Genomic DNA, 20,366 nt, shown 5'->3' on the forward strand with positions numbered 1-20,366 from the left:
CTGACTTTGCTTGTAAGAAAGTGACAAATGGGGATCACATTACTCTGGAACACTGACTGTAATAAATATAAGTCAGTTGCCAAGCATCTGAATTTTGATCATGTGACCATGGGGATTGTCATGGCTTTGTTGGAACCTGGTTCGGAGGAGTTGGAACTGGGTTGTCCAACAGAGAGGGCACAGTCCCCTCCAAATGAGTGGAGAAGCCAAGGACTGAGGATGAGGCAGTCCCAGGATTGTCTTGGCAGTAGGTGGTGACAGCCAACTGGAGAACCGTCTACAGGAGTGGACCAGCTGCAGAGGGCCAGCACAAATAGGCTCCAGATAACCTCTGACGAACAGCTGCCTTTCCCACCTGATCTGTGGGTGCTGATTGCGAGTAAGCAGCTCTACCCTTCCTCCCAAGGAATATTTGGGGAAGGATGATAGAACCAGATGCTGGAGGAAGTATGTTTGTCAGGAACACCTGTTTGCTTTGATGTGCACCTCCCCAGCTTTCGTGAACACTGCCATGTGAACACTGGATTGTGTTTCTTGGCTCTGAACTTTGGGCTTCACTCGTGGACTTTGGAATTAGCTCCCTGACTTCAGACTTTTGGACTGTGCTTTGATTTTTGGGAACTCTGGGCTTATGTGGCAGACTCGGTACTTGTGGGTACTGTTACTTCTGTCTTTGAGGAATTCAGACTGAGGAAAATCTGAGGGCTGGGGTGGAGATTCACTGCACCATTAGTAGCTCTTTTGATGCTGTGATAAGTGAGCAATAAATGGACTCTACTTAACCTCTGCCTTGCCAGCATGACTTGGGTCAGAACAGAAATGCTGCAATAGTTATAAGTGTGAAAACGGCCATGACACTTTTTTCAGTGCTATTATAACTTTGAACGGTCACTAAATGAACTGTTGTAAATTGAGGATTACCTGTACCTATTTTTAAGGGTACATGGAGTACATGGACTTGCCCATATCCCTTTTTTTGCTCATGAAGTTATTTTACTGGCAAGTGGGCCGAGTTATTTAAAACATTACATATTGTATATAATATTACTGTTTGCTATTATTTTGCAAAGTTGTATATTAATTATAAATAGGTAATTTTTCGTTTGTTTTTCACAAACTTTAATTCACATAATTACTTATATTTTAAGACAATATTATATAAATATCAGGACAGTACGAAAGCTTAAACTTCAGGACCTTTACGGTGAACAGAAATAAATTTAAGCAATCCAATTTTTCTTATATACAGCATTTGTATTTAGTTCATCCTAAACTGAACCAATTTTTATCAGTTTATACATGATATATACAAATACTTTAGCTAATCTCAAAACATGTAATCCTGGAAGTATTTTTCAGAATAGGTAAAGCAAAACAGGAAATGCAGGATGTTTTATTCTTGGCTGATACTGCCCAGTTTCTCTCCTAAAACTGCCTATGGTTTAATGCAGCTTGACTTGAAGTAGTTCTTATGGAAAGTTTGTTCTGTAAGAAAGTCTATGCCATCCAGTTTTTATACTTAAAGGAAATTTTGCAGAGATTTTGACTAAATAAATATACCACAATATTTATCTCCAATAACATTCATAATTTTTGTAGATCATACCCTTCCTTGAACTTCATATAGCTACAATCTGAAAACTATTGGCACAAATCTTTGGTATATTAAATGATAAAAAAAATAGCTGCATCAAAAATTACATTATAACTATCACTCACATAAATGATTTTATTTTAAAGGGTTTTTTAAACTAATATTTACATCTGGTGCAGTAGTCTTAGGGCAAGTCCATTACTTATCTGGTGAATTTAATTTTTAATTACAGATGTATATTTTCCACAAAACTCAGAACAGAATCCTGAAATTACTATAAAAGTCCAGCCAGACAAGTTAACATTTTGTTAATTACATGCTGTTTCGCCAAGGTGCTACGTTAATGAATATTTGTATTCAGTCTTGATCAGAAACATGCTGTACCTCTACTTCTACTGTTTGAATAGCTTCTGTAACCTCTGTTATTTTCTGTCCTTGTTGTTGTGCTAATACATAATTGACAACTTGCATGATACTTTGGTCAGAAAGAGTAGAAACTGTTGAACACTCTTCAGTAGCTGCAACAGGGTCAAGTGTTTCTTCAGTAATTACTACAGTCTCGATCTCTTCAGTACAGACCTCTGTTTCTTGTTCTGGCACATCCGATGTTAAAATACTGATGGCATGTTCGACTTGAGTCCCCTGATTATGAAACTGAAGAGTGTCCTTTTCCAGCATGATTTTACAAGGTACATAATCCCGGTGAAATTTAGTCATGTGCTTTCTTAAGGTACGGGCATCTATGTAGGCTTCATTGCATACTGGACATACATAAGGCCTTTCTCCAGTGTGTGACCTTACATGACGTTTTAAGGAACGTGCGTCAGCCCAAGCAACACCACAAGTTAGACACTCAAAAGGTTTAACACCTATTCAACAGAAACAGAAAGAAAGCATTTACTAATCTTTAAAAGTGAAAATTACTATAAAAATGATTAAGATGAGATTTTCTCATAGCCAGTAAGTTCATTATAGTATAAGCCTTTGTATAGTCATTTTGCATAGAGAAATTTTGACAGGTCACCTATAAACCCATGATATTTGGGGTTAATAAATATTTGTTAGTATTAAAATACAGAAAAATGGCATTCCTTCCCATCTATTTGCAAGTTACTATGATTATAATTTAAAAAGCTAGTTTTAAACAGATAAAAAGAAAATATCAAATTGCAAATACAACATATTAATATCTGTTCAGATACAGAATTTATAATTAGCTAATTATCTTTGCTTTCAATCAGAGATATAGAAATTAAAACGGTGCTAGGACTAGATTCATTTCTTCGAAGATTCTGATTAAGTAAATCATGGTATTGGTGGGAATCTGTCATCCATTTTTTCCAAACAAAAATGAAAGAAAACAATAGGGCAATTGGAAACCCACAACTTATCTGTTTCAGCTCTCTTTCATCTTTCCTAAAATGCAGGATAGCCAAACTATGCTTATACAACCATATCTTTCTTATTTAATCATTAAATGTAAACATCGCCCAATCCCAGTTAAAAGCATTTGAAATAAATAAAAACCAATAAAAATAAAATAGTTAAATGGAAAAATTCCATAATAAACAAAAATAAAAGATAAAGATGGCAAAAATTACAAAACTAGAGAGAAATTAAAAAGAAATAGGCGCACACAAACCAAATCTACCAAAGACTAACAGAAGAAAAGTCTCACATTCATATCTACCATGTTGCCATTGACACTGAATGGTTTACAGGAGACAGAAACATGAGTATGTTTCAGACTAGCACTGATGATGTCGTGACCCGTCAAAACCGTGTTGCACAAAAGCGCGGTCGACTAAATCGCGTATGTGACGTCATCACAACGCGACGAAAAAGATCGAAAAATTGAAATAAAAATTAAATTACAGCAAGCCGATTCACATAAAGGTAAGGGTTAGGTTAAGGGTTAGGGTTAGGTTAAGGGTTAGGGTTAGGGTTAGGTTTAGAGCGTTAGCGTTACGTTTAGCGTTAGGTTAAGGGTTAGCGTTAGGTTTTTCGTTAGGTTAAGGGTTAGAGTTAGGTTAAGGGTTAGGTTTAGGGTTAGGTTTGGGGGGGTTAGGGTAAGGTTTTCGCTTTATTTTTACATTTTTCGATCTTTTTCGTCGCGCTGTGATGACGTCACATACGCGCTTTCGTCATCCGCGATTTTGTCGTCCACGGTTTTGTGGTGGAACCGATGATGTTACCTAGTTTGGGTAATGAAACATCTGCAAGAAAACAACCAAACACCAAGAACCCCGTGGGGTGGGTGGGTATGTTGCGCTTGCATGAAGGGGAGCATGGGGATGTCATGCACACACGCGCAAGAGCACATGCGTGGGTGGAAGGGTGTGCGGGAGGGTCATGCAGTGGTGGGTTCCTACCGGTTTGGACTGGTTTGGCTGAACCAATAATTGTTTGCCAGTCTGGGTTGCTGGAACTGTCAGTGACCCAGGCCTGCCACACTCCCGAATTGGTTCTCCAGGTGGCGTCATAGGCCATCTTGTTTTTTGCTTCTGCGCATGTGCAGAACAATTTTTATCGCACTGAGCATGTGTGTGCAGCGTACACGCAGCACGCCCATGAGCAAACTGGCAGTAGTACCTGCTGGAACCCACCCCTGGGGGTCATGTACATATTGCATTATGAGTGCACGCTCACATTGCTGATCTAACCAATATGCTCTTATTTCTCTTAATGAGGCTAAGTTTTGTTTTATTATTGTAGAACAATCACTCCTTTACCACTAGTTTTATTGAGTTTAATTGTGATTTTTATTTGCTGTCTCACTCTTCGGTTTACAGCTGGTCCCTGGCTGTAATATCTTATCTTGAATATCTTTAGAAAGATGCTTTTTTTTTTTAAATCAGACTCGTTTCATTTACCTTCATGGTTGTTCATATGTCTTCTGTACTCCCGAAGCTGGGTAAATTTTCTCCCACAGTGTTCACAAACGCGCTCCAAATTTTGTTTTGCTCTCCCTTTCTTCCCATGAGTGGCTTTTTTAACATGCCTCCTGTACAAAGCTTTTTCATAGAACTCTTTGCCACACACATTGCATCTAAACACAAAGAAAATAACAGCTTGATAAAGTACTCAGGAAACAACTTTTTAAATGCTAATCTAGTATTTGAACAGACTATTGTAATAAAAAAATGTTAAGGTGCTTACCATTTCTAAAAGTAAGGACAAGTGAAAGTGAGGAACTAGTATTAAAAAGCTAATATTTTCTGGAAGGCTCAAAGAGACAATGGGGCCCTTCATATACCTATGAATGATAGTTTTAAAAAATTCTATAACCAAATACAATTAAGGATGCAGTATTAGATGGTGTGCTTCAAATAAAGTAAAACAGAATTCCTGCTCAGGTATATAGCACTATAGTTTCATCTTGTCTCAGAAAGAAGAAAGATTACAGATTAATAGAGTTGGAAGGGACCTTATAGGTCATCTAGTCCAACCCCTCCCCCAAAAGCAGGAGCATCTACACCATTTCTGACAAACAGCAGTCCAATCTCTTCTTGAAAGTCTCAAGTGATGAAGCTCCCACAACTTCCAAAGGCAAGCTGTTTCATTGGTTGATTGTTCTCACTGTCAGAAAGTTCCTCCTTATTTCTAGGTTGAATCTCTCCTTGGTCAATTTAAACACCTTTTTATACACCTTTATGATTTATTTTCTCAGTTCCAATGGCAAAGTCTCAAACTGAAGTTTGGAACATTTAAGGGAGCGGGCTCAGTATAATCCTACATTTTATGCAAGTTATGCAGAGTTCATTTTAAAAAACCTGCTTTTTCAGCACTATTTTACTTTTCCCCTCATTAGCAAACTAGTAATAGCTCTATGCATTTTTCTTGACCAAGCCCTGCAAAACTTCCATTGATATCACGTTATCACTCCACAAGATGCATTTTTCTCTTGATCTTTGAAAGCAAGCACCATGAAAATTGGGTGATTATAGACTGCATTTTTCATTTACATAAACAGAAAAGTTTAGAGAATGTTTTCTTACATAAAGGAGATTGAAGTCAATATAGGAAGGAACTTCTACTTTATTGCAGGAGAAATTTTAAGGAAGTTGAAATCAAAACACTAAATACACTTGATACCTCAACTACTGACTAGACTGCTTTGTTGAAGCCATTATTTTTTCAGTTTACCATCTGCAACTGTAAATAAAAGCTTACCATATCAACTGTTTTTCCTTTTAGCTTCAAAACACCAAGATGACTGTCACTGGTGATTAATAAGAATAAATAATGTATCATTGATTTCCCAAATTCCAAGAACTATTGACTGATTGATTTTATTAGCGTTAGAGGTTATCCAACTCCAAATGATCAGATGGCTTACAATATTAAAGAGAGAAATTTCTTTTACATTTTTATTCTTTCACTGGTATCTTCTGGTTTGAAGACATTATGAAATTTTAGAAGAATAACAGAATTGGAAGAGATCTTAGAGATTTAGTCCAACATCCCTGCTCACGTAGTGACCTTAATATTGGATTTTATGGAAAAACAAATTAAGCATTTTTTGAAAGTCAACTGGAGCATAAATAAGAATCTTTTACTATTTTCCAAACTGGAAAAACCTTAAGGAAAACCTTTTTTATATTCCATGATAGCTAACTTTACTAAACAAACATTTTAGTAAAAAACATTTTAAATGTAAGCAATGATAACTACTGGAATGATACAGTATATCGGAGCTGATGTAGTTCAAAAATAGCTCTCCAACCTGCAAGCAAAAGTGAAATACTAGAACTAGAGTCTTGTGGACTTCTTATGTAATCTCATAGCTCATTATCCACTTACAATTCATCATCTTTTTAATTTTCTGTTGCAAAGAGTTCTGCCCTACCAAGAGTTCTTAATAATTCAAAAGCTCAATACTGAATGTCTATGTCTACAAACAGATTGATGGATATAATCAGATTTATACAGTGATATAAACTCTGGTAGAATTTGGAATTGAATAAATTGGTAAATAGGTTGCCTAATTAAAAAAAAATCAAAACAAAATATTGAGGCAAAATAAAATGAGCTTTTTTCAGTAAATCGGGTATGATGTTTTTTTGCATTTAAGTTATCCCACCACAAAATTACAGGTTACATAAAGCTTTCATTTAAAGTTTTCATTTAAATCTAAGTATTTGCAGCCAAGAGAACCCAGCTTTGTTTACCTGTATGGATCAGTAACAGAATGTGATTTTACATGAGAATACCAATCTTTCTTCCAACTATAGCATTTCCCACAAAATTGACATTGAAAAGGTTTCACTCCAAGATGTTTGTTCATATGCTGGCGGAGATCCCGAGGTTCATAGAAACTTTTCTCACACCTGAAATTAGAGTTGTGATGAATAATAGAGAGTACATGTATATAGTCCTTAATAAGAAAAGAGAAAAGGTTTACCACTGTGCAGCCATATGTATACATGCATTAATACTATTATTTCATATTTGAAAACAATCCCTATAAAAATATGAAACAATATGCCCGTGCTACAAAATAGTTAATTCTCTATCAGATTATGAAAAAAGGAATGATTCTAAACTAATTAACTTTCCAGAACTGTTTTCAAAACTATTCTACAGCCAATATTGCTACTTCACTCTGGAATAAATAACATCATTATAAAATAAAAAAGAATAGTTTCAATTTGTTATCTTCGGAATAAACTATTTCCATGCACTATGCAATGGAAAAATAAGATTAATACAATTTTAATGAGCACTAAGTGAAAATAAGCAAATATTTAAATATTAGTTAAATTGCTGTTGTTGTTGTTATTATTATTGGTTAATCTTTTGTGAGATTCACAGTGTTTGGAGCTGGTTGGTAGGTCAACAGCTCAGGTCCTAACCAAGGACCTGGGAACTGTTAAGGTAACATCGGAGGATATAAGCTGTTCCAAGTAGGATGGTTTTTTGTAGAATCAGAATGTTCAAGTCTGATAAATTTAGAATTTCCAAATAGCAAGATAGCCCTTTAGGTATTGCTCCAAGGGTTCCAATTACAATCGGGACAACACATGATTTTTTTTCCCACATCGCTCAACTTCAATTTGCAAGTCCCGGTACTTTGTGATTTTTTTCTTGCTGCTTATGCTTATCCTCAGCGTGCATCACTAGGTATTGCAATATCAATGAACCAAACTTTTTTCTTTTTTCTTCTTCTTCTTCTTCTTCTTCTTCTTCTTCTTCTTCTTCTTCTTCTTCTTCTTCTTCTTCTTCATCATCATCATCATATTATTATTATTATTATTATTATTATTATTATTATTATTATTATTATTATTATTATTATTATTATTCTAGAGAACCCAAGAGATACTAGAACAAAGAACATTGTTAAAACATTGGTTAAAGAAATCTAAGAGAGAACCCACTCATTCAGGTAAAAAGATTTCTAGCTCACTGAGCACTGAATTTACCTGAAAGCTATACAATGCTTAGTGTCAATATTGAATGAGAGTGGAATACTATACTTGAAACTACTTATAATACAAATATGGTTGCCTGAAATCCTAAACAGGAGAATTTCCTTTAGGAATTTGTATGGAGAATAAAATTTGTATTTGTATTGAAAACACTAAACTGAGCTCCTGTCATAAGAAAACAATGAGAATAATAAAGAAATTAGAATTACAATGTTTGAAATGTTTTTAAGGGGCAAAAATTCCAGCCAAAACAGCCTAATAACGCTGAGGAGGAAGATTTAGATCATGGCTATCTGGATCCATGAACAATGCTACAATATAATAGTCTAAAACAGTGATGGCTAACCTTTTTTTGTTGGGTGCCAAAAATGCGAGGTCACGCGCACGATAGCGCATGCTGGCACCTGTAATGGAAAGTGCTCCCCACGTGCATGTGTGCACAACCCCCACTCTCCACATGCACTGCACTATTCGCCTCCAAGCAGAGCTTGGTATTTCCTCCAGGTGGCCGGGAGAGGCCGTTTTCAATCTCCTCAGGCTCCAGGAAAGCCTGCAGAGCCTGGGGAGGATGAAAAATGGGCCCAACGGGCCAACCAGAAAATTCTATTGGCCTGTTGGGCCTGTTTTTCGCCCCCTCCCCCAAGCTCCGGAGGCTTTCCTGAAGCTGGGGAGGGCGAAAATGGCCTCCCACCCCCCTCCAGAAGGAAATTTTCTGAAAATCAGCTAGCCAGTGTGCGCATGCACACTGGAGCTGATGGTTTGCGTGTCAGCAGATATGGCTCCGCGTGTCACTTGTGGCACCCGTGCCATAGGTTTGCCATCACAGGTCTAAATCCTACTCCAGAAATATCTAATAAAAATGGTATTACAATACTAATCTAAAGATTGCCTACTACAAATTATTTCAAAGTTGTGAGAAATTTTGTAGTAATACAATTAATATTCAAGCAATTTTGACTTTCACAAGAATAAGATGGATAATCACTTACTACCTACCAAGATTAGCCAAGCTACTTTCAAACTTTTTAAAATCTTAATTATACTTACTGGTTGCATTGATAGCCACGGATTTCAGGTTTGGGCTGATGTTTCTTTAAGTGTTTACTAAGTCCTGAAGCTCTATGAAAAGATTTTCCACAGTGTGAACAGAAGTATTTTGATTCTCCTGAAAATGATAAAAGTATATTGATATATGGCTAGGCAAACTACAGATCACATGCAACTTCCAAAAGGCTAGAGCTGATATCTGATGACAATCTGGCAAAAGGAAAAGTAACCACCCCCTGATTTTTTATAAGAAACAAAATATTCACAATCCATTAATTATCTTAACACATATAAACTTTCTAAAACTCAAATAAACAAATAATCTAACTCCCCCTTCTCATATTACCTCCCTTCGCTTAACCTGAATCTTCTCATTTTTATGATATCACTATTCTTTACTATAGCTGTTTCCTATTCCCAAATAATATATGAAAAAAAAAAATCAATAATTTTCAGTGTGAAATAATTTTTTCACATACTGATTGAAACAGTTGGTCAAATGTAGAGCATAAAAAGGCTGGCTTCAAAGACTCTGCACACTGATGTGTAGAATCATGTATTGATATCTATTGCTTTCGTGCCTTTTTATTCAGATTCAGCTTTGCTATGCTTCTATTCGTTTGTAGCCAGTAAAAGTACACTTAATTCTGAAATATGGAGTTGAGTGGTTTCTTTCTTGGTCATTAAATGAAGGGGCAGTGACATTGCTTCACTTTCTTTACTGAAGTCACTTACACTTAAAAATGTGGCTGTTGTTTAGCATACATGTTTTATACATTCCTTCCTGAAAACTGGCTCTATACTTTGATATATTCTTTTTGAGCTTGTTTGGAAGTTTTAACAGGTAGTACAACCTCTGTACAACCTCAGAATGAATAATGGAATATTGGTCCCATACAGATTGTTGCCCAACTCCATTGAGCATTCAGTCCTGGAAATAGCAATGAAAGAAGCCAGCCAGTACAGCTGATTCAACCCTGGCAATCAATGTGGTGAAATGTCATAGCCGGTGACTACATTTGATTTATTCAGTTAACAGGCTCGTTAAATATAGCTGGTTTCTAGTCTTAAAAAACTATACATATAATTCCATTGATTGGCATCTTGGTCAGACTGATAGTTAAAGCATGTTTACTACACAGAATCAATCTTGTATGTAGGAGTTTTTTGGAAGTATCAAATTATAGAAATAAAGTGAAAGAGGAAACCCATTAGATTGAGAAGTGTCAATATAATCCTTTTTACATTATTTTATTTATGGCATTAATTAATGTGCGTCATTTACCTGTGTGAATGCTTACATGCTCCTGAAGGCTTCTTTTTGTGACAAAGGACTTGTCACACAATTCACACTTAAACTGCTTTTGTGCCTCATGCAACACAAGGTGCATCTTTAAACCATGTTTGTAGGTAAATGACTTTCCACAAATCTATTAAACAACATCACAAAAATAATGTTGTCTTTCAAGATGAACAGCAATACACTAAGATGAAGAAAGCTTCACTGAATCTACTTATATTGCATGATCCATAAGTACTTGACATTTTTTTCCCTAGGGCTAGCATTCTTTGGAAAAATTAGATAAGGGCTGTGAGATCTGAATTGCACAAAATCCATACAACTGCTTAATGACAGTAACGACATCAAAAACACCCACTTTTTGCGGCCATCTAGTGGTCATCTGGATTTTGCAAAGCCTGGTGGTAACTAGATTACTTTGCTAGGGGAGATGCACAGACAAGAAAACAAATAAATGGATTGCTGAATAAATCAATCAATCCAGAGTTCTCACTTGAGATACAAATTATCCTTTTTTTTGATGTTAGTTCTTCTATCTATGATTGCTATGAACTGACAATGTTTTCCATACCTGAAGAGTCTGGGAGACTAACAGTCAAAATAATTCCATAGATTGAAAACAATCCTCTCAAAAATAAATAAGCCTACTTACAATATAAACAGCATTTAAAATATTAGCAGAAATATGCAAAATCATAAACTTGTCAATGTCAGACTTTTATCACAGTATGCCTTCTACTTGCACTATATGAAACAACAGATGTTAACTGCTCTCCTGAAATTCAGGAGGAAACGGATTGGACCTTGGAGGAAAGGAATTCCAAAACCTACTTTCTACCAGAGAAATGCATTAACAGAGAAATGTATTAACCAGAGTGCATTAACATTGGAGTGAAGGAAATTGTTTTTTTTTTTTTTTTTACCTTACATGCATGTGGCTTTACACCTGTATGTTTCAACATGTGGATTCGCAAAGAATAGAGTTTAGGCAAACTTCTTCCACATATATCACAGATAAATTCTCGCTTAGTTCTTCCCTTCGTGGCAGCACCACTTTCTTCTATATTAGCAGTTGCAACAGTCACTTCATTTTTTTGGGTATGACGAACAAGGTGAGCTCGCAGTGAAGCACCGTACTGGAACTCTTTTTTGCATAGCTAAGAAAACAAATATTTGACTTCTTGTGAGAAATCTTATTAAAGGTAGGTGTGTGTATGTGTGTGTGTGTGTGTGTAGTATATAACTGAAATGATAATGTGTATATTTCAATCAAAAGATAAAAAAAATGTAACTTTCCATTCTGTGTCTAATCAACTTTATTTACGTTTCCCAGACTTGGAAATGGCCACCCACTTGCAAAGTAATGCTTCAAACCATGGATCTTGATCATTATAAAATAAGGACTGAAGTGTATGTTCAAGAACCATTATCAGGTTAAACTCCATCAGAGAAACTTGGCATTCAAAGAATATGTTAACACTATCATAGGAATCTTTACTCATAATACATTTTACCAAGTGCTTACTGGGCATTTATAATTTTTCGTCCTCTCATGCTTCAATGTATGCATTATAAGAGCGTAGCGTCTCTGGAAAATCATCCCACATTCACTGCATTTGTGCTGAGCTTCTGCCTCACTGTGTTCTATAATCTCTCTTTTGGGTTGCTTCATCTTCTTGCCTCTTTGCACTAGCTTCATAGCAACCTGATTAAAAAATTGATATTTAACATTAATATTAGTTATACAGAAAACAGAACCAACAACTCAAACATATTACCTGCAGAGAACCAAAATACATGACCAGAAAAGCCAATCTTTTTTGAGTTAACTTCGCGTGTCTTAATGAACATAACCATGTTGGTATTTTAACAGTATAGAATGGCAACAAGTTAGTTGCTATTACTTTTCGTATCATATTTTCAAAAATAGCGCAATGCAACTCATGGCTCTGATCTTTCCTGAAAATCTCTCATCCAAATTCCACTCAGTCATATTTAACTTCCCAGTCCACCAGTTTAGCTAAATCACGCCTCTTACATATAGCATAATCTGATAATTGGTAAATATACTGTATATACTCAAGTATAAGCCTAGTTTTTCAGCCCACTTTTTGAGCTGAAAAAAGCCGCCTCGGCTTATACTCGAGTCAGTGAAAAATTTGCCTGAAATGGAGGAGAAAAAGGGGCGGGGCCATGCCGCTGGGTGACACTCGTGAATGGCCCAGTGCCCCTGTGAGTTTCCCCTCCCTCTGTGTCAGTTTGCCGCGCAGCGCGCACCGCACCATCCCCCCTCCTCACGTTCTAATGTAATGCAGGGCTGTCTTACGATTCCCCTTCCTCCCCCTCCTGCCGCTCTGCAACGATGTCCCACCTCCTCCTTGTTATGGCAAGCAGCCACATAGCGATGTCCCACCTCCTCTGGTACAGTGATCCAATGATAGGAATCACTGTGCCGTGTGTCATAGGAGGCGGGACATCATCATCACAGCGGGACATCAGCATCATGAGGTGAGTGAAGTATTTCATTGAATACACCGGTATTGTGTGATAATAATTTGTTATGCAGAGCAAATTTTTACAATGGCTACTGTATATTTAATGGGCACAGGCAGGCTGTATATGTTATTCAATGGGCAATGGCATTATTGGTATCTATTTTTATTTTTGAAATTTATCGGTAGCTGCTGCATTTCCCACCCTAGGCTTATACTCGAGTCAATAACTTTTCCAGTTTTTTTGTGGTAAAATTAGGTGCCTCGGCTTATATTCGGGTCGGCCTATACTCGAGTATATACGGTATCTTATTAGTTCTATCTAAGGGATAGGAAACAAAAATATTCAATCAATCTCAATAAATTTTAAATGTATTTAAAAATTTGTATCTGTATTTGATGGAATACAAAAAAAATGTTTGAAAGAATATAATCTGTATACACAATTTTTGTATATGCCCATAACACATACAGCATTGAATTCTTAAGCATCTTTGAAGTAAATAAATCTTTACCATACTATCTGCCTAACTAAATTAATCTTACAAGATTGGTGGGCTCTGCATTCCTTTGATTAAATCATGTCACATATTGAGACCAGAGAAAGGCCTTCTCTGTGGCAACACTTGCTCTTTGAAATGAAGTCTCCTCTACCAAGATCCAGATGGTCCCCCCTCTGATATTGCTTAGAAGAGCAGTGAAGACCTAGTTCTTTCCCCACATCTTTAGTGAAGGAGTGAGATTTCTTGCTTCATTCTATTTTATTTGTCCCACTTGCCATTATTTATTTTATTTGATTGTTGTCCGCTGTCAATAGAGAATTAGGTGGCACACACGTTTAATTAATTAACAATATCATGCAGCTACCTAACATCTGCCCCCATTCCAATCAGCTTAGCTACATGTAATTGTTATATTAACAGAAAAATTAAAATCTTTCTCTTGTACAGCTGATATACAGTATATATGGTTTTAGGTTCTTTAAAGTCTTAGTATAATATCACTTTGTGGGCTTGCCAGAAGGAAAAAAATGCATTAGTAAACTTCAAGATTTTTATAGATAGTCCTGTCTCCCCCACCCATTTTTTTTTTTAAACAGATTTTGAGCAGACTTATACCTGCTGGATAGCTGATTTGGGGCCTGGCTTTCTGTTCTGCAGCTTTTTTTCGGTACCCTTGTGCAGTCGAATATAGCCACCCTCACTAACAGATCGCTGGCGAAGCTTGCTTTTATAAGTATCATCTTGACTAAGAGCTGTGGTCTCCGGTTGTGATTCTGGAATGTCCTGCATTTTACAAGGCCGACCACGTTTTCGCTTAAGCCCTTCCTGGGAATCCTCAACATCAACTTCTGCATTTGCTTTGCTGCTCACGTTAAGTTCGCTGTTCACATTTGGATCTCCATTCATATTTTGATCAGCCTCATTTTCAGCCTGAGTACTAATAATAACTTGCTCTGCTACTGAAGGTTCAGTTTGTACCACAGTTATAGTTTGATTTGTGGAACATTCCACTACTGGGGCTTTCTCTTCATTTTCTGTTGTTTCCAAAGCAGGAGTATCGACCGGGAGCTCAGGAAGATTCTTTGCAGGAGGCTCTGAAACAATTTCCAATGCAGTTTCACACACAGTCATCTCTTCTGCCTCAGTATTTGAAGATGTTCCATTCACCGTTGCTCCTGGATCTTCGGTAGCTATTGCTTGCTCAGTGCTGGCAACAGGATTAGCTTCAATTTCATTCTGCTCTGAAATAGTTTGAGCTACCTCTACTACTTGTACATCTCCTTTTTGATATACGGTGATTTGTTTATCTTCCATCTGCTTGTGTACATTTTCACAGATTGCCAAAACCTCTGTCATGAGAAGATGCTGAGCTAGCTCAGCTACAGCTGCCATGTTACAAAAATCAAAAACTAATTCTGAAGTATAAGCAAATTCTAGCAAAGGGAGGAAACTGGCCTTCCGAAATCCTGCACGTACACACACAAAACAAACAAAAGAAATTAGAAAGATTTGATGAAAGAGTGGACCCTCGCCATTTATTTTATAAAAACAGAAGTCTGCCAGTCTGATGAATACTGTGGACAGGGTCTCTTTTCAATAGCTGTCACACATCTCAGGAATTGTCTGCATAGAAATGCATTCATTCCTTATCTCTGTTTTAAGTAAATTTTTGCTTCAGTGCTTTTCACTAATGTCGTAAGATGTTATGATATAATTGTGTATTTAACATTACTATATAAGAATCATTTTAGTTATATTTAAATGTGGTATATTAATAGATACACTATTGTAAAATAGGTCCCTTTTTATCCTGAAAGACAGGACATAAATTTACTAAATAAATAAATAAATTGGGGGACACTGTCCAAATTACTTCCTGTCAAATAAAACAAAAAGCACAACAAATAAACAAAAAATCCAAGCATCTTTTCTTTCCTAATATATTTTATATAGTTTATTGAATTGCCTTTAAAAAATCTTCATATTTAACAAACTCATTGATATTATGATACATTACCTGAAAGATCTACTACTGCTTCATGGCTGGAAACAGCTCCCTTTTCAATAAAAAGTTCTCTGAAGTATTCACTGTTGGCTGCCAAAATAGATTTGTGTGCTTTGTACACTTCTCCCTCAATAAGCAAGGTAACATCACAGAACTGACTAGAAAGCCGCTGTTGGTTCAACTGATTCAAAACTGATTGAGAATGTTTTGGAGAAGATTGTTTCACAAGGCCTTTACTATCAACCTGGCATCAAAAAAGATAGCCATATTGTTACAACTAAAACAAACAAAGCAAATTAAGTATCATCTTAAATATGCTATGTATGAAAAGAGTTTATAGCGTAAATGTAAAATAAATTTCCATGCCAATTATATATGAATATTTACTTACAAATACAAGTTCATGCTTGGCTATTGGTTTCTTTTTCACTGGTTTTGGTGATGCTGCTGGCAGTGACGTGGAATTATTTATTTCATCGTCTGTTTCATTACTATCTTCATGAGAAACTGCATCCAATCCTAGCTCTTCCAGCATTTCAGAAGGGTCTGACAGTGATCTAGAACGATCTAATTTTTCCTGGCATTTGCTACATTCTTTAATATAATCTTTAACTTGCTTCAGGATACCTTAAAAGACACAAAACTTTTTTGTATGTATTGTTTTATTCATGCATAAATTGATATATTTAAATTAATTTTTCAATATTGGGCAGTTATTCGAAAACACTCATCCGTTACCTTTTATTTGGTTGCATGGAAAGAGACTAAATCAGAGCCAATGTTTTTGCTTATTTTCAAATCTTCCTGCCATGTCAGGACTCCCATCAGTTTTAGACCTATACTTTCTATAAATGTACAAAATGAATTTTTCATACTTATGGCATAGTATTTAACCAAAAACATATGGAGAAATGAAACACAGAGGATTCTTTACAAGGCATATTTTTCATTCTGCTTTTGTTCTGCTCTGCCTATTCACATCACTACTATAAACTTTCTACCCTGAAATCCATAATTATGCAAAACAAAACAAGTCTGATCCATTAGAACTCATATCTGATAATTTACAGAAAATACCCATCTGCCTCCTGTCTAGAGTAAGCTAATTTATGCAAATTAAAAGATCCTCCTTGATTAGTGCTATATCAGATTTGAAGCTGCATGTCTGTCTTACATTGATTGAAGGCCATTACAAAGAGAAAATGTGCTTAAAATTTAGAAACCCTTATTTTATACAATTTTTGTTTTTTTTTAAATCATTGCTGTTCGTTTGGGGATTACAGTTCATATGGGCTCAACATGAGCTCAAAAAAACCCTTTAACATCGGCAAACAGTCCCTGTAGAATCAATGCACATCAAACATCAAAGGTGCTTTTTCAAGAGGCAACTGGACATAGTGGTTTTTTTTTTTTTTTTAAGACATTTGGCTTCTTATCCAGGAAGCTTCTCCAGCTTTGACTGGATGGTGGGGATTTTTTTAAAGTCCAGTTGCCTCTTGAAAAAGCACCTTTAGGAGAACCATGACCTGGATGACTGAGAATCTCCGTAGACATGCACATCAAATGTACCAATAATCCTAATCTGTTGATCAAATGAAGCCCTAAATGTTTTATGGGAGTGTTCAACATGCATCAATGCAATGATGCAGAAAACGAGGTTCATTTTCACAATGATTAACCGCGGTTAAGTGACTTCAGGAGAAAGCAGAGGGTAAATTGAACAGGCGTTTTTTGAGCATAAGCCCATTCCCACGGAAATTCATCTTTGGCCACGAGCTTGGCAACTCCCTGGCCTCCGTTTTTAGCAGCTTCGAAAGAGAGCGCCTCGGTCTGACGAAGGCGGCGCTCAAGACCAGAGGTGGGGCGAGTAAGTTGCGCGTGTCACCGCGCCGCTGCGAGGCACCTCCGAGTACACAGCCAGCCAGCCGGCGTGCTCGCCCGCTCCGCTGGTTCAAGACCGGTCACGCAGGGACGCCCCCCCTCTTCTTCCTCCTCCTCCCCACAACCCCATCCCACCCAGCGCCTTTCCTCACCTCGCCACCAATAGCGCCTGGAGAGGCGCTGCCAAGTCTGCAAGCGGGTCCGGTGGGAGCCGTCAGTTTCCAGATGGGCTGCCCGAATGAGGCGGCCGCGACGCTCGGCCTGCAGCACCACTTCGAGCTCGGCGAAGCTTTGCTGGTCCCGCTGCCGGCGCTGGTAGAAGAGGGTCCCGCCGCGGACCACATAGCAGGCGGCGGCCTTGCGGATCTTGCGCTTGACGTTGCCCTCGGTACCCGGCGCGTAAGGCTCGCGCTCGTTGGTCAAATAGCGCAGGATGGCCAAGTAGCTCTCCTCGCTCGACATGGCGGGCGGGGAGGTGAGTGGCAGCCGGCGGACGCCCCCTGGTCAGCTTAGGAGGCGGGCTGGGGGGGCACTTCAGCCGCTGAGAGAGTCCGATGCGGGTCCAGCTCTGTTTTGGGGGGTGGGATGAGGTTGAACCCGGGTCCCCCGCGGAAGAGACGCGAGGGAACTCTCCGAAGAAGAGAAGCAGGCGTCGCGGGTGGGTGGGTGGTGTCTCCTATCACAGGTGTTAGAAAGGAGACCACTCGGAGCGAGCGAAGGGGAAAACAAGGGGAAAGGGGGAATTACGGGAAGGGTTAAAATAAAGAAAAACCCGAAGCATCGGGTCCAGAAGGAATCGGGCCCCAGGAGGTGGAACTGGAGTTTCGCGGTCCTCGGCGACGGGTGGGAGGAAGAAGCTCGGGCAGCCGGATCAACGGAAAGACAAAATGGCTGCTGCACAAGCGGAAGTGAGGTCTGGCCTAGCCCTATGAGCGGAGGGAAGGGGAAGCGCTTTGAGGAGCGTCGCCATGCTGGAATCGGGCAAGTGTTGCCAGGGCCGTTGAAAATGATTTGCTGTTTTGATACAGACAGAGCGGTCAACAGGAGTGGGAGACGTTTAATTGCATGTAACATAGGCAAACTATACTGCTCAAAAAAAAATAAAGGGAACATAAAAATAAGACATCGTATATCTAAATGAATGAAATATTCTTATTAAATACTTTGTTCATTACATAGTTGAATATGCTGACAACAAAATCACACAAAAATTATTAATGGAAATCAAATTTAGCAACCCATGGAGGTCTGGATTTGGAGTTACACTCAAAATTAAAGTGGAAAAAAACACTACAGGCTGATCCAACTTTGATGTAATGTCCTTAAAACAAGTCAAAATGAGTCTCAATAGCGTGTGTGCATGCTCCTGATGAGGTGGCAGATGGTCTCCTGAGGGATCTCCCACACCTGGACTAAAGCATCCCACAACTCCTGGACAGTCTGGTGCAACGTGGCGTTGGTGGATGGAGCGAGACATGATGTTCCAGATGTGCTCAATTGGATTCAGATCTGGGAAACGGGCAGGCCAGTCCATAGCATCAATGCCTTCGTCTTGCAGGAACTGCTGACACACTCTAGCCACATGAAGTCTAGCATGTTCTTGCATTAGAAGTAACCCAGTGCCAACTGCACCAGCATATGGTCTCACAAGGGGTCTGAGGATCTCATCTCGGTATCTAATGGCAGTCAGGCTACCTCTGGTGAGCACATGGAGGGCTGTGCGGCCCCCTAAAGAAATGCCACCCTACACCATTACTGACCCACTGCCAAACCGGTCATGCTGGAGGATGTTGCAGGCAGCAGAACGTTCTCCACGGTGTCTCCAGACCCTGTCACATCTGTCACATGTGCTCAGTGTGAACCTGCTTTCATCTGTGAAGAGCACGGCGTCAGTGGCGAATTTGCCAATCTTGGTATTTTCTGGCAAATGCTAAGCGTCCTGCACTGTGTTGGGCTGTAAGCACAACCCCCAACTGTGGACATCGGGCCCTCATACCACCCTCATGGAGTTTGTTTCTGACTGTTTGAGCAGCCACATGCACATTTGTGGCCCGCTGGAGTACATTTTGCAGGGCTCTGGCAGTGCTCCTCCTGTCCCTCCTTGCACAAAGGTGGAGGTAGCAGTCCTGATGCTGGGTTGTTGCCCTCCTATGGCCTCCTCCATGTCTCCTGATGTACTGGCCTGTCTCCTGGTAGCGCCTCCATGCTCGGGACACTACGCTGACACAGCAAACCTTCCTGCCACAGCTCGCATTGATGTGACATCCTGAATGAGCTACACTACCTGAGTCACTTGTGTGGGTTGTAGACGCCGTCTCATGCTACCACTAAAGTGAAAGCACTGCCAGCATTCAAAAGTGACAGAAAGCCAGAAAGTATAGGAACTGAGAAGTGGTCTATGGCCACCACCTGCAGAACCACTCCTTTATTGGGGATGTCTTGCTAACTGCGTATACTTTCCACCTGTTGTCTATTCCATTTGCACAAAAGCATGTGAAATTGATTGCCAATCAGTGTTGCTACTTAAGTGGACAGTTTGATTTCAAACTGTGTTAAGTGTTCCCTTTATTTTTTTGAGCAGTGTAGTTTAAACTGCATTAAATAAATGTAGTTCCTTTCTGGTATTGAACTAATCAGTCTGCAGATTGCCGGCTTGGCTGCTCTGCCCGTATGTGACTCTTAAAGCACTTCCATGAATTGAAATTGACCTTAAATTTGTAAGCCTTACAGCTTAACTTTGTAAAGCATCTTATTCGATTTGTTTCTGCACTTTCTATAGAAGCTGAAAAATAATTACCGGAAAACGCGGTCAGAACTTTCTTATCTCCAAGTGGTTTCCTATCTTTTAAAACTATTTTTCTTTCTCAATTGTTCATTTGAATAATATGTAGTATACCCAGCTTGCAAATAAAATGTAATTCATTCATCATATATAAGCAGTTATTTTAAGATTTTTCTTTAGATGAGGACTAGTCAGCAAATTTCGTTTCAGAATTCCCAACTGATCATGTTTACTGGGAATTCTGGGAAAGCACATTTATTTAGCACATGGCATTTCACCTAGATTTGTAAAACACAATAAAATACTAATGTTAAACAGATCTGTTCAAATA

The 20,366-nt window shown here is 38.4% G+C and overlaps 1 protein-coding gene across 2 annotated transcripts; it reads right to left on the reverse strand.

Annotated features, from left to right (window-relative positions):
• Positions 1-1,709: 1,709 nt before the first annotated feature.
• ZBTB11 (zinc finger and BTB domain containing 11) lies at positions 1,710-18,460 on the reverse strand. 2 transcript variants are annotated; one of them, XM_032219671.1, is made up of 11 exons: positions 17,406-18,460; positions 15,764-15,999; positions 15,385-15,616; positions 13,983-14,833; positions 11,898-12,077; positions 11,296-11,529; positions 10,358-10,502; positions 9,073-9,190; positions 6,766-6,924; positions 4,468-4,643; positions 1,710-2,463 (listed from the first exon to the last, which is right to left on the reverse strand). In XM_032219671.1, exons 1-11 carry the CDS (start codon positions 17,713-17,715, stop codon positions 1,952-1,954), a joined length of 3,153 nt encoding a protein of 1,050 aa, XP_032075562.1. In that variant the 5' UTR covers positions 17,716-18,460; the 3' UTR covers positions 1,710-1,951. The 2 variants fall into 2 exon arrangements, 1 of the variants encoding a protein (XP_032075562.1); XR_004255626.1 differs by lacking the exon at positions 1,710-2,463 and having other exon boundaries at positions 4,558-4,643; positions 5,768-6,924.
• Positions 18,461-20,366: the final 1,906 nt, after the last annotated feature.

This window comes from Thamnophis elegans, chromosome 6 (genome assembly GCF_009769535.1).
Source record: "Thamnophis elegans isolate rThaEle1 chromosome 6, rThaEle1.pri, whole genome shotgun sequence".
Taxonomy (NCBI): Eukaryota; Metazoa; Chordata; class Lepidosauria; order Squamata; family Colubridae; genus Thamnophis; species Thamnophis elegans.

Coding starts and splice junctions, on each gene's coding strand:
- ZBTB11 (XM_032219671.1), bottom strand. CDS start 17,715: ATGTCGAGCGAGGAGAGCTACTTGGCCATCCTGCGCTATTTGACCAAC. Junction 15,617..15,763: donor CCAAGCATGAACTTGTATTT/GTAAGTAAATAT, acceptor TTTTGATGCCAG/GTTGATAGTAAAGGCCTTGT. Junction 9,191..10,357: donor GCATGTAAGCATTCACACAG/GTAAATGACGCA, acceptor TATCATTTTCAG/GAGAATCAAAATACTTCTGT.